The 13,880-nt window shown below is 43.8% G+C and overlaps 1 protein-coding gene across 1 annotated transcript; it reads right to left on the reverse strand.

Annotated features, from left to right (window-relative positions):
• Positions 1-7,010: 7,010 nt before the first annotated feature.
• Positions 7,011-12,879, reverse strand: LOC311010715 (uncharacterized protein). The gene is made up of 4 exons (XM_084005304.1): positions 8,796-12,879; positions 8,128-8,192; positions 7,890-8,035; positions 7,011-7,694 (listed from the first exon to the last, which is right to left on the reverse strand). The coding sequence occupies exons 1-4, from the start codon at positions 12,867-12,869 to the stop codon at positions 7,597-7,599; spliced, it is 4,383 nt and encodes a 1,460-aa protein (XP_083861430.1). The 5' UTR covers positions 12,870-12,879; the 3' UTR covers positions 7,011-7,596.
• Positions 12,880-13,880: the final 1,001 nt, after the last annotated feature.

Genomic DNA, 13,880 nt, shown 5'->3' on the forward strand with positions numbered 1-13,880 from the left:
TGGTGGTGAAGTCATGTGGACTGGTGTTGAGGTCATGTTGACTGGTGGTGAGGTCATGTGGACTGGTGGTGAGGTCATGTTGACTGGTGGTGAGGTCATGTGGACTGGTGGTGAGGTCATGTGGACTGGTAGTGAGGTCATGTTGACTGGTGGTGAGGTCATGTGGACTGGTGGTGAGGTCATGTGGACTGGTAGTGAGGTCATGTTGACTGGTGGTGAGGTCATGTGGACTGGTGGTGAGGTCATGTGGACTGGTAGTGAGGTCATGTTGACTGGTGGTGAGGTCATATTGACTGGTGGTGAGGTCATGTGGACTGGTGGTGATGTCATATTGACTGGTGGCGAGGTCATGTGGACTGGTGGTGAGGTCATGTTGACTGGTGGTGAAGTCATGTGGACTGGTGGTGAGGTCATGTGGACTGGTGGTGAGGTCATGTTGACTGGTGGTGAGGTCATATTGACTGGTGGTGAGGTCATGTGGACTGGTGGTGAGGTCATATTGACTGGTGGTGATGTCATGGTCACTGGTGGTGAAGTCACATTCATTGGCCATGAGGTCATGTTGGCTGGTGATGAGGTCACATCCAATGGTGGTGAGGTTGGGTTGGCTGGTGGTGATGTCATATTGGCAGGTGATGAGGTCACATTCTCTGGTGGTGAGGTCATGTTTCCTTGTGTCATTGAAGGTGCAACTGTGGTTGCAAGAATATCAATTATTAAATAAAAAAATGTTATAAATAACACACACACGCACACACACACATATATCCAAATATATATATATATATATATAGGCGTTATTTCTATATATAAAAATAACACCTGTGGCACCATGTGAATAAATTGCTTTTCATGTGTAGCACATATTGTTTGCCTATGTAATATTGCTGTCTCGAAAGAAAGAACACCGGAATGTTACCTGTCGAGTTCATAGTTGTAGATGTCCACACTTGTCCTGCAGAGAAATGTCACAATAATCAAACTTCAGTCTAATTAAAAAAATATATATATATTTTGAAGAGTCATTAATCAGAACCTTCCTGAACCTGCCCCACTTTAATTTCTCTCTCTGTCACACACACACACACACACACACACACACACACACACACACACACACACACACACACACACACACACACACACACACACTAACACACACACACACAGTCCAACAAATACCTGCAAGTAGGAGAAGGAATATAACAGGCTCCATCCTCCTTTGTTCCTGGTTCCTGACAAATATCACAAACAAAATATAAATGCATTTTAGTATGCAGTCAATCCATTAAGATGACTGTAAAGATGCACCACTTGAAAACAGTTTCTATGAATGTTGTATTTATTGCACAGCTTTTGAATTAGCCTGCATTCGTTTTAAGTAGGTGTGTGCTCTGCCTCTAGGAACACTTAAGAATTTTGCAATTTTCTTTTCTTTTATAACCTCAGAATTCATGAATAGCATAAAAGCACATGATCCATTCAGAGTACTCAAAGGAAATCACTATTATATTACTAATGCGTCTCATTTACGGTTCCTTTGTGGATTCATTTCCAATTTATGGAATCTTAATATATCATTGAAAAGTGGCAGGGAAATGATCAAATTACACTTTCAATAACATTCTTATAACAGCCCAATACTTTGGCTGGTTTGGCAATGCTGGACTAAAAAAAGCAGCCAGCATTTCTTTCACAGCTAATATATATATACTGTATATATATATATATATATATATATATATATATATATATATATATATCAGAAATAAGAGCCTGAGACCGAGGCTGTGAGTGTTTGTATAGAATTTGTATATTTTAAGTAATAGGCCGTTTCACAGCAGCCAATTTGTCATGCTAAGGCAGGGTTAGCACAGGTGTAGCCTAAAAAGAAACATGAATTATGGGCCTCTTCCATTTAGCGTCCTATTGTAGTAGTTTTGTCTCTGTCTGTTTTGGCTCACTGGACTGATTGTGAAACACCAAATAGATTGGGACCAAGTATTTAGATCAATTCCACCGGTTTACTCAACCTTGATATGTCAAAACAGCTGTATGAGAATATATGTCTATACTTAATACATTTCCTCATATTAGTAGCCATTTTGGTATTTTAAGGTCATACATATTGATATGTTTGTCAAATAAACCAATTGTCTTTCCAAAAGTTGAATTCATTGATGCATGTGAACCATGTTAGATTACTTATATCCAGCTGACAAAACGCTACAGTGCTCATGGAGCAACCACACCATGGCAAGCCAAGCATTGCAATCCCTTAGTGTTTAAGTTCATCTTTAACTGTTACATCTCTCAGAATGTCTCATATCCCAAATATAAATCATCCACAGTCACAAAATGTTGTACAGAAACCACCAATTCAAAAGTACAGTATTCGATATGCATATATTCTTACCAGAGTGGACAAGCCGATGCTTAAGAGGCAGCAGACACTTTGAAGTGACGACTTGTCAGTGAGGGCTTTTTTAGAGAGACCAAACATTCTAACTTGTTTAACCCTCCAACATAACTTGTAGGACTCGTTCTGTTCCGTTATTTCCTCGTGAAAAGGATGAAGCAAGACCCCAGGCACAATGTGTTTCATGTTAACAGGAAAGGTGGATGGTTGACCTAAAGTATAGAGATGCAAATACCAATGCAGTGCAGATAATGAAAACATGTGGGCTATTTCAAACATTCATAGGTGTCGCAGTATATTTTTGAACTGAAAATAATAACTAAAGATAAACTGCTTTTCATACATTTTCCCCCTTATTTCCTCTTAAATTAAAAACGCACTACTGTCCTAGTTTAACCACTTAGTCTACTCACAAAACTTGAAATTAAATAAATTAAATCATTAAGCAAATCTAAATTTGAAGCATACTACAACACACATTCCCATATTAACAATTATTGACATGTTTGAAAAGGAGTAGGAAGAAGTATAAACTTATTTAATCCTACCCCTTCATTGACATACCCCTTTTCAATGAACCCATTACTTCATCAGTGTGCTCTTTATTAACTGATCTATTTGCAGCTATGATGTACAAGCAGCTGCAACAGTCTCAAAACCATATCAAACATTTAATGTCACACTTTCTCACATACTGTGCTTTATACTGAAGTAGTTCCAATGTTAACAGTTTTAAACTGCACAGGGCTGCTAACCATTTGACACAAACGACACACACAATCTACAAATATTTGCAAACAATAGTCGACTCAACACGAAACTAGATCTTTATAAACAACTATTTATAGACATATGTTTTTTTATGTTTGCAAACTGTGAAGGTGTGACACTTTTTTACACATTGTTATACGTCATGGCAAGTCAAGTCTTGAGCTTGAAAGATAATATTGACATTGTCAATATTAGTTTAAAAAATGATCTTTGGTCTAGTCTTTTCTGGAGCTTTCAAACAAATCTTTATCGGTGGTAGAGCTTGATGCTCAGTCATTTTTGAGCTGTGTAAGTGGACCAAAAAGGAAGTAAGCCTCATTTGAGTATTTAAAAATAAAAAACTATTTCAAGGAGATAATTTAGATAGTGTAGCTGGTGTAACTGTGATAACAGTATCCAGTTTAACCTCCAGCATGAGTCACAGCCTACTGCTATGCAGCCTGAGGGCTATACTTTACACACTGCACAGGAACGGCAATAAAACACACTGGAATTACATCTTGAGAAATGTATGATTGGAATGGAAATTGGTAATTACAAAGTGACAGTGGCTCCACTACATGAAAGATACCAATGCTGGATCACCCGGTGGTACTGTATGTGGCTTTGGGGGGTTAGGGTATAAAGTTTAGGGTGATCCCTGACCGGGGACAAGATGGCCGTGGCTGACTTCCTTTCTCCCTCCCACGGGGGTGGCGGTGGCCATTAGGCCAGACAGTTTACCGGCCTGAGTCAGGAGGTGGAAGAATGTGGAGGTGCCACACCCCACCCATGACCGGGAAACATGGGTGTGAATAATAGTAGGGGCAAAAAACTCCTGTAGTTTCAGTCTTCTGAAAACAGTTCTTGATGGACCTATAGACCCGATTCAACATGCTGTGCCAACTTTGTGTCCTCTTGTTACAAGACACACTATGAACCAGATGTTCAGAAGACTTATCTCACTTATACTTAAATAATAAACATAGGCTGTCTGTTTTTCCACTACAGAAACTAATCTGTGTGCAAAATATGTCATTTAAATGGCATTTACTCACAAGTCCTAATGTGTGAGAAACAAGCTTTGTGTATGATTTGATTCTATAAACGCTACAGGCCAATTTATTCTGGAATGCTGTAAGTGATGTTAATACGGGGACTTCCGAGCATAATTCCAGCATGTCAGCGTGGTGTTGAATGTTGGTGGGAATGTTATGTATGTTCCATTACCAGTGAGCAGGTTTGACTCCATTGTCGAAGCTGTGCCAACCAATGACAAACATCTCGGGTCCACCCCTTATTCTTTTCTTTTGAAGAGCTATTATCTTGAAAACTAAACAAATATAACACAGTATAATAAGAACGATAAAGTCAGTTAACATCCAATATTTAATCACAGATATTATTGCTAATTACAGAAATAGAAATCCCCTTAAAGTAAAATCTTTAAATTATGAATCAAATAATATTTTACTTTGTCATCTCATCTCATTGTCTACTGCTTATCCGGTGTCGGGTCGCGGGGGTAGCAGCTTTAACAGGGGACCCCAAACTTTACTTTGTAAAATCTTAAATTCAGGAACTATAGACTGAATTATTTCACATCATTATTTTTTAACAATTTTGAACCACTTCCTTATTTTACTGTAAAAGACAATTATTGTAATCTGGACTTCATGTTGTTGAAAAGTAAAAAAATAAATAAAAAAGTGTCAAACAAGTGCTTACAATCAGGTGATGTTATCTTCCTCAGATCAAGACTGAGGTCGAAAGCATTTGGGGATTGAGAGAGAAATCAGGCATCAATACATAGTTAACATATTTAAGTAAAAGAAGAGACAACCAATGCTGTCACGCGCACCAGATACTCCCTCATTCAGATGCACCAAATCAAAGGCCAGCCTAGTCTGTTAAAAATAAAGTTTCCACCCATGCTCTCGATGTATCAGAAATGAGGTTCAAATAAGTCCATGGAAGAGGTTGAGGTGGTGGATGGGTCGTCCAGACTGCTCTTTGTGTCCCGTTCAAAGCCAGTACTTTTTCTGCCTATCCTGACTATAAACCTCAATGACCTTTATCATAAATTTAAGGTAACATTCATTAATTCTCTGAAGAGTGCATTTTTTATTGTTCTTCTCTTGAAGAAGACCCTGTTGTTGCCTAAGAATAACTAAGTACTTTTTTCACATAGTAATTTTAAGCAAAACCATGTTTGTTTGTTTTTAACTAAATCCAACTTATTTGTTGCCTAACTGTGTTTTGTAGCATGTTGGATTTTGTTTGTTAAGCGCATGTTTCCACAGGAACTTCCTGACACTGAATCCAGTTTTCCAACATCCTGGAGAGACAAGTTTCATGGCTTCAGGGGCTTCTCAATATTCAGGTGTATGACCAGTGACAGGAGTAGTCAAGAATTGTCAAGAATGCACACCAAAATGCAGAAAAATTAGGAAATGGTCAAATTGATTTAGAATCAGCTATTCTTTGGATGGCTAGACAGAAAGTAAAGTTGCTTTTTCTGTGCTGTTGACACTTACATACTGTCTGAGCAAGGTTACTGATATGTTTCAATGCCTGCTATACTGCAACACTTGCTGATAAAGTATTCAATCTATCCAGAATAGAAGCAACCTGACTTTTAAAACATGTAATGCCTTTTATATTGTATTGTTTCATATTGTCTCTGCAAGCTTCACATTTATTTAAATGCATATCATACGATCTAAGCTGACATCTTAGTTCTACACATGCCTCCAGCTGATATAGCATTACGCCTTAGAGCAGCCACACCCCAAAAGGCAATGTGTGTCTAGAAACACTGCTGTACTACAGTTCATAGTTGTTGTGGGGAAATGTACAGGGTTATAGCAGCAAAAGAGGGCAGTGCGTAATGTATCAGTAGCAGTGAAGTAATAAAAAGAAAAAAATATTTAAAAAAAGGCTATAAAAAGAGCAAGAGCTGCTGCAACAGGCTGCCACTACGTGCAGCGCCTGAAGTGTCTTAAGAGATGATGATAACAATGAAGTGTCACTATTTTTCTCAGCTTGGTGCCAAAACATCTGTAGCCAATACTAGATTGTTTATTGATCAAGTTACTACGGTCCCTGTCTTCTGTTCCTTTACCTCCCCCTTGTGTCTATGTGAGAGTGGACAACCCTTTTGGGTGTGGCTCTATCCAGAGTTATGTATATAAACGACTGGGCCCCGGTATCAGGGTCTGTTGCGTACGCTGCAATGAACACCAGTTAAGGACATTCATCCTGCATGCCCTTGTAGTCATGCAGGATTTCAGCTAGGGTGCAGGAGTTCGGTTAAAAAACTCATGATAACCATTTTTACACACAACACAACAGAATAAGCAAACAGAAAAAACTGCGTGCATGGTGATGCTAGCGATTTTGCTACTTCATGTCAAGCTGCAACTTCCGTGCCTGAAAAGTGAAGCCAAAACGGATGTCCCCTAAACTTGCATTCTTTTAAAAAAATGTCCTGTTGATATTTCACCAAGCAACTCTGTGCTGAAGTAACAGAAAGTTAAAGTGAAACAGAGTTAAGGTGTTTTCACTCTATCAGATTGTATTCCTGTTTTTGCCATATTATTTGGGGGACTTAGCCATTGCTATAAAACAGAGACACTCTGGACTATAGCTACTATAATCAAAACACATTTGCAGTTGTAAAAATGTTATGGGTGAATGAAGAAAAAGAGTTTCGTACCACTAATCTGAAACGCTTTATCTTTCAAATAAGCAAGACAAAATAAATAATTTCAAAAACCAACAGGCTTATTTTAATACCATATTGATTAACAAACATACACATATGTATTATTCCTCCTTCTCAAAATCATACAACTTCAACTTAAAGAGTTAATCAATAACAATCAATCATCTTTCTAAATGTTTGGTTAGCTTAACATTTTGATACATTCATTTACTACAGTCTCACATGGAAACCGTGTCTTTAAGGTAAGCTACCTAAAACTGCATCATTATGGTTAGGGAAAGGTTAAATATGTTGAACATTAGGTCATGTTACACTGGATGCATAAAACATCACTCATGTGTTTATCAATTGGCAGAGGATGTTTTTAATTGTGTACATACAAAAATAAATAAATACATTTGCACATTAACCTCTAATTTGCTTTTGTTGATAATGCCTCATGAATAACTACCACATAAAAAGCACACTTAACACACATTTAATGGCATGGCAACCACAAGTATCAAATGGAAGATTTTTTATGACCTAAAATCTTAATGATTGGTTCTTTATACATTATTATATCATCAACTTTGGAAAAACCTGAAAAACTGTCGCAATCTTTGACGCAAAGTACACTTCGATCCACTACAGGACATGTCATTATGCACATTTTTCATATTTTGTTTTGTTGGCAAGATCATTGCATCTACCTTGGGTTTTATAATTCTATCAGCATCTGTGCCACAGCAAGAAGTGTTAGTGAAAAGACCACCAATGAGCCCGTTGTGGGCCGAGGAGGACTGCTTGATGTTGACTCTGAAATATTAGAAAAAGCAGAGGCTGGAGTCAGTAAAATTATCTGGCCTGTAATTACCCTTCAAGTTAAAAATACAGACATTAAAAGAAACTATAGTCCTCAAGTCGTCATCGTACTTTTATCCGAGGTTAGATCCGAAAATTACAAATAAAACATAGCATTTAATTGTTATATATTAAGATTCCAATACTTACGTGCAGAAACGCTGCCTGGTACAATGTTCAGGGCACTACCGCTGCTTGCAAGTGCACTGCTGAACTGTGAAGTTGCACTGCTTGCTGAGGGAACTGAGTTTTTATCTTTAAACACAAGGATCACTTCAACATTCAATGATCGACTCCTACAGTGACAAAGACAGAGAGCAACACCTTTTGAATGGAAATGAGCTGCAAATGCCTTGCAAAAGTTAATCAGTGTGAAATGGAGTCTTACGTGAACTTGTTAACAATGGCGCGGCTGTAAGATGATCCATAGAGAATTTTAGCCACTTTGTTTACCTGAATGAAAACATGAGTTATTTGCACTTAAAAATACAAAAATGGCTACAAGAATCAGTTAACAGCTTATCCCAAATGAAAGTTCCCCTATTACCCTGCAAGCCAGGGATGGTGCGAAGGTCTGGGCTCACTCTGATTTCAGGGGATGTGGATAACTTGATATATAACAATCACAGTTCTATGAGCATCACAACCCTTGCCAACATTAACTACAGGCTTACTTTAATTGACAACAAATCTTTTGTGCCTTCTTCTGACAGCAGTAATTCATTTGTTTGATATTAGTTCTTTAATCTGAAAGAGCTCATTTCAAATAAGGACAAATCTGACAATTTTACATTTTGCTTGCTTTTAATCTTTATTACGTACGTTTGCTTCCAAAATCAAAAAGGGATTACCAGACCCAAGAACATAAGGCAAAAGGGGAAACAACAAGAGTTATGAGAATAATATAATAATATATTTTTTGGGTTCAAAATGAAAATTAGGGGTGTGCACTGTACATAATACACCCTAAAATATGTTTGCTTCTCTCTATTGTAACAAAAGAAAATCATGACAAAATGAATTTGCAGTACACAATTTGAATGCAAAGACACTTACTTCTTTGATGACTTTTGCAGCCAAAGTCTGATACGCTGCTGAGGATGAGTTTGCAAGATCTGATGTAAATGTTTGGTTGAGATTGAAGGTAAGGTCAAGAGTTCCCTCATTAGATGTAGGAGGATCTGTTGATGCAGTTGTGGTGGATTCTGGAGTTGCTGTAGTGCTGGAGGCAGTAGTAGGGGCAGCTGTGGTGCTGGAGGCAGTGGTAGGGGCAGCTGTAGTGCTGGAGGCAGTAGTAGGGACAGCTGTCGTGCTGGAAGCAGTAGTAGGTGAACCTGTAGTGCTGAAGCCAGTAGTAGGGGCAGCTGTAGTGGTGGAGGCAGTAGTAGGTGCAGCTGTAGTGCTGGAGGCAGTAGTAGGGGAAACTATAGTGCTGGAGGCAGTAGTAGGTCCAGTTGTAGTGCTAGAGGCAGTAGTAGGGGTAGCTGTGGTGCTGGAGGAAGTAGTAAGGGCAGCTGTGGTGCTGGAGAAAGTAGTATGGGCAGCTGTTGTGCTGGAAGCAGTAGCAGGGGTAATCGTTGTGCTGGAGGCAGTAGTAGGGGAAGCTGTAGTGCTGGAGGCAGTTGTTAGGGCAGCTGTTGTGCTGGATGCAATAATAGGGGCAGCTGTAGTGCTGGAAGCAGTAGTAGGGCCAACTGTTGTGCTGGAAGCAGTAGTAGGGGCAACCGTTGTGCTGGAGGCAGTAGTAGGGGAAGCTGTAGTGCTGGAGGCAGTAGTAGGGGCAACTGTCGTGCTGGAGGCAGTAGTAGGACCAGTTGTAGTGCTGGAGGCAGTAGTAGGACCAGTTGTAGTGCTGGAGGCAGTAGTAGGACCAGTTGTAGTGCTGGAGGCAGTAGTAGGGGTAGCTGTAGTGATGGAGGCAGTAGTAGGGGCAACTGTAGTGCTGGAGGCAGTAGTAGGACCAGTTGTAGTGCTGGAGGCAGTAGTAGGGGCAGCTGTAGTGATGGAGGCAGTAGTAGGGGCAGCTGTGGTGCTGGCGGCAGTGGTAGGGGCAGCTGTGGTGCTTGAGGCAGTAGTAGGGGCAGCTTTACTGCTGGAGGCAGTGGTAGGGGCAGCTGTCATGCTGGAGGCGGTAGTAGGGGCAGCTGTGGTGCTGGAGGCAGTGGTAGGGGCAGCTGTAGTGCTTGAGGCAGTAGTAGGGGCAGCTTTACTGCTGGAGGCAGTGGTAGGGGCAGCTGTCGTGCTGGAGGCAGTTGAAGGGGCAGCTGTCGTGCTGGAGGCAGTTGAAGGGGCAGCTGATGTGCTGGAGGCAGTTGAAGGGGCAGCTGTTGTGCTGGAGGCAGTTGAAGGGGCAGCTGTCATGCTGGAGGCAGTAGTAGGGGCAGCTATAGTGCTGGAGGCAGTTGTTAGGGCAGCTGTTGTGCTGGACGCAATAATAGGGGCAGCTGTAGTGCTGGAAGCAGTAGTAGGGGCAACCGTTGTGCTGGAGGCAGTAGTAGGGGAAGCTGTAGTGCTGGTGGCAGTAGTAGGGGCAACTGTAGTGCTGGAGGCAGTAGTGGGACCAGTTGTAGTGCTGGAGGCAGTAGTAGGGGTAGCTGTAGTGCTGGAGGCAGTAGTAAGGGCAGCTGTGGTGCTAGAGGCAGTAGTAGGGGCAGCTGTAGTGCTGGACGCAATAATAGGGGCAGCTGTAGTGCTGGAAGCAGTAGTAGGGCCAACTGTTGTGGTGGAAGCAGTAGTAGGGGCAGCTGTAGTGCTGGAGGCAGTAACAGGGGCAGCTGTAGGGCTGGATGCAGAAGTAGGGGTAGCTGTAGTGCTGGAGGCAGTAGTAGGGGCAACTGTAGTGCTGGAGGCAGTAGTAGGACCAGTTGTAGTGCTGGAGGCAGTAGTAGGGGCAGCTGTAGTGCTGGAGGCAGTAGTAGGGGTAGCTGTGGTGCTGGAGGCAGTAGTAGGGGCAGCTGTTGTGCTGGAGGCAGTAGTAGGGACAGCTGTCGTGCTGGAAGCAGTAGTAGGTGAACCTTTAGTGCTGAAGGCAGTAGTAGGGGCAGCTGAAGTGGTGGAGGCAGTAGTAGGTGCAGCTGTAGTGCTGGAGGCAGTAGTAGGGGAAACTGTAGTGCTGGAAGCAGTAGCAGGGCCAGTTGTAGTGCTAGAGGCAGTAGTAGGGCCATCTTTAGTGCTGGAGGCAGTTGTTAGGTCAGCTGCTGCACTGGAGGCAGTAGTAGGGGCAACTGTAGTGCTGGACGCAATAATAGGGGCAGCTGTAGCGCTGGAAGCAGTAGTAGGGCCAACTTTTGTGCTGGAAGCAGTAGTAGGGGCAACCGTTGTGCTGGAGGCAGTAGTAGGGGAAGCTGTAGTGCTGGAGGCAGTAGTAGGGCCAGCTGTGGTGCTGGAGGCAGTAGTAGGGGCAGCTGTTGTGCTGGAGGCAGTAGTAGGGACAGCTGTCGTGCTGGAAGCAGTAGTAGGTGAACCTGTAGTGCTGAAGGCAGTAGTAGGGGCAGCTGTAGTGGTGGAGGCAGTAGTAGGTGCAGCTGTAGTGCTGGAGGCAGTAGTAGGGGAAAATGTAGTGCTGGAAGCAGTAGCAGGGCCAGTTGTAGTGCTAGAGGCAGTAGTAGGGGTAGCTGTGGTGCTGGAGGAAGTAGTAAGGGCAGCTGTGGTGCTGGAGGCAGTAGTAGAGGCAGCTGTACTGCTGGAGGAAGTAGTATGGGCAGCTGTAGTGCTGGAAGCAGTAGTAGGGCCAACTGTTGTGCTGGAAGCAGTAGTAGGGGCAACCGTTGTGCTGGAGGCAGTAGTAGGGGAAGCTGTAGTGCTGGAGCCAGTAGTAGGGCCAGCTGTAGTGCTGGAGGCAGTTGTAGGACCAGTTGTAGTGCTGGAGGCAGTAGAAGCAGCAGCTGTAGTGCTGGAGGCAGTAGTAGGGGCAGCTGTGGTGCTGGAGGCAGTGGTAGGGGCAGCTGTAGTGCTGGAGGCAGTAGTAGGGACAGCTGTCGTGCTGGAGACAGTAGTAGGTGAACCTGTAGTGCTGAAGGCAGTAGTAGGGGCAGCTGTAGTGGTGGAGGCAGTAGTAGGTGCAGCTGTAGTGCTGGAGGCAGTAGTAGGGGAAACTGTAGTGCTGGAGGCAGTAGTAGGGCCAGTTATAGTGCTAGAGGCAGAAGAAGGGGCAGCTGTAGTGCTGGAGACAGTGGTAGGGGCAGCTGTGGTGCTGGAAGGAAAAGGAGGGGCAGCTGTAGTGCTGGAAGCAGTAGTAGGGGCAACTGTAGTGTTGGGAGCAGTAGTAAGGGCAGTTGTACTGCTGGATGTGGTATTAAGGGCAGCTGTAATGCTGGAAGCAGTAGTTGGGGCAGCTGGAGAGCTGGAGAGAGAAGTATAGGCAGCTGTTGTGCTGGAGACAGTGGTGCGGGCAACTGTGGTGTTGGAAACAGTAGTAGGGGCAGCTGAAGTTTTGGAAGCAATAGTAGGGGCAGCTATAGTGCTTGATGCAGTATTAAGGGCAGCTGTAGTGCTGGAAGGGGTAACTGGCGACAAGGTCAAGTTTAGGAGTGGTGAGGTAATGGGGCGGGGAGATGAGGTCGGGGTGACTGGTGAGAAGGTCAGGTTGACAAGTGGTGAGGTCATGTTGAGGGATGGTGAGGTCATGTGGAGGGGTGGTGAGGTGATGTTGAGGGGTGACGAGGTCTGGTTGACAAATGGTGAAATCATGTTGAGGGATGGTGAGGTCATGTTCAGTGGTGGTGAAGTCATGTTGATGGATGGTGAGGTAATGTTCAGAGGTGACGAGGTTGGGGTGACCGGTGACATGGTAATATTGACAAGAGGCGAGGTCATGTTGAGCGATGGTGATGTCATGTTCAGAGATGATGAGGTCAGAGTGACCGGTGGCAAGGGCATGTTGACAAGTGGTGAGGTCATGTTGAGTGGTGATGAGGTCGGGGTGACTGGTGACATGGTCATGTTGGTAAGTGTTGAGGTCATGTTCAGGGGTGATGAGGTTGGGGTGACTGGTGACGATGTCATGTTGACAAATGGTGAGGTCATGTTGAGGGGAGGTGAGGTTGGGGTGAGTGGTGATGAGGTCATGTTGACAAGTCGTGAGGTCTTTTTGAGGAGTGATGAGGTTGGTGTGACTGGTGACGATGTCATGTTGACAAATGGTGAGGTCATGTTGAGGGGTGGTGAGGTCGGGGTGAGTGGTGATGAGGTAAAGTTGACAAGTGGTGAGGTCATGTTGAGGGGTGATGAGGTCGGGGTGACCAGTGACGAGGTCATGTTGAGGTGTGATGGCATCAGGGTGACTGGTGACGAGGTCATGTTGACAAATGATGAAGTCAAGTTGAGGAATGGTGAGGTGATGTTGAGTGGTGATGAGGTCGCAGTGGCCGGTGACAAGGTCATGTTGATAAGTGGTGAGGTCATGCTCAGGGGTGATGAGGTTGGGGTGACTGGTGAAGATGTCATATTCACTAGTGGTGAGGTCATATTGAGGGGTGGCAAGGTCATGTTCAGAGGTGACGAGGTGAGGGTGACCGGTGACAAGGTCATATTGACGAGTGGTGAGGTCATATTGAGGGGTGGCAAGGTCATGTTCAGAGGTGACGAAGTGAGGGTGACCGGTGATGAGGTCATATTGACGAGTGGTGAGGTCATGTTGAGGGGTGATGAGGTCGGGGTGACCAGTGACAAGGTCATGTTGACAAATGGTGAGGTCATGTTCAGTGATGGTGAGGTCATGTTCAGTGATGGTGAGGTCATGTTGAGTGGTGGTGAAGTTATGTTGATGGATGGTGAGGTCATGTTCAGAGGTGATGAGGTCGGAGTGACCGGTGACAAGGTCATGTTGATGGATGGTGAGGTCATGTTCAGAGGTGATGGGGTTAAGGTGTCCGGTGACGACGTCATATTGACAAGTGGTGAGGTCATCATGTTGATGGGTGATGAGGTCGGAGTGACTGGTGAAGAGGTCATGTTGACGGATGGTGAGGTCTTGTTGAGTGGTGATGAGGTCATGTTGAGGGGTGATGAGGTTGGGGTGAGTGGTGATGAGGTCATGTTGAGGGGTGGTGAGGTCATGTTGAGGGGTGATGAGGTCGGGGTGACCAGTGAGGAGGTCATGTTGACAAATTGTGCGGTCATGTTGAGTGATGGTGAGGTCAT

This window comes from Eutrigla gurnardus (assembly GCF_963514095.1).
Source record: "Eutrigla gurnardus genome assembly, chromosome: 3".
Classification (NCBI taxonomy): Eukaryota; Metazoa; Chordata; class Actinopteri; order Perciformes; family Triglidae; genus Eutrigla; species Eutrigla gurnardus.

Bases quoted from the DNA above. Each gene is read 5' to 3' on its own strand.
- LOC311010715 (XM_084005304.1), bottom strand. From the start codon at position 12,869: ATGACATCGTCACCAGTCACACCAACCTCATCACTCCTCAAAAAGACC. The intron at 8,193-8,795 runs GTAAGTGTCTTT...GTTTTCATTCAG, and splicing joins CTGCAAAAGTCATCAAAGAA to GTAAACAAAGTGGCTAAAAT. The intron at 8,036-8,127 runs GTAAGACTCCAT...TTGTCACTGTAG, and splicing joins GCCATTGTTAACAAGTTCAC to GAGTCGATCATTGAATGTTG.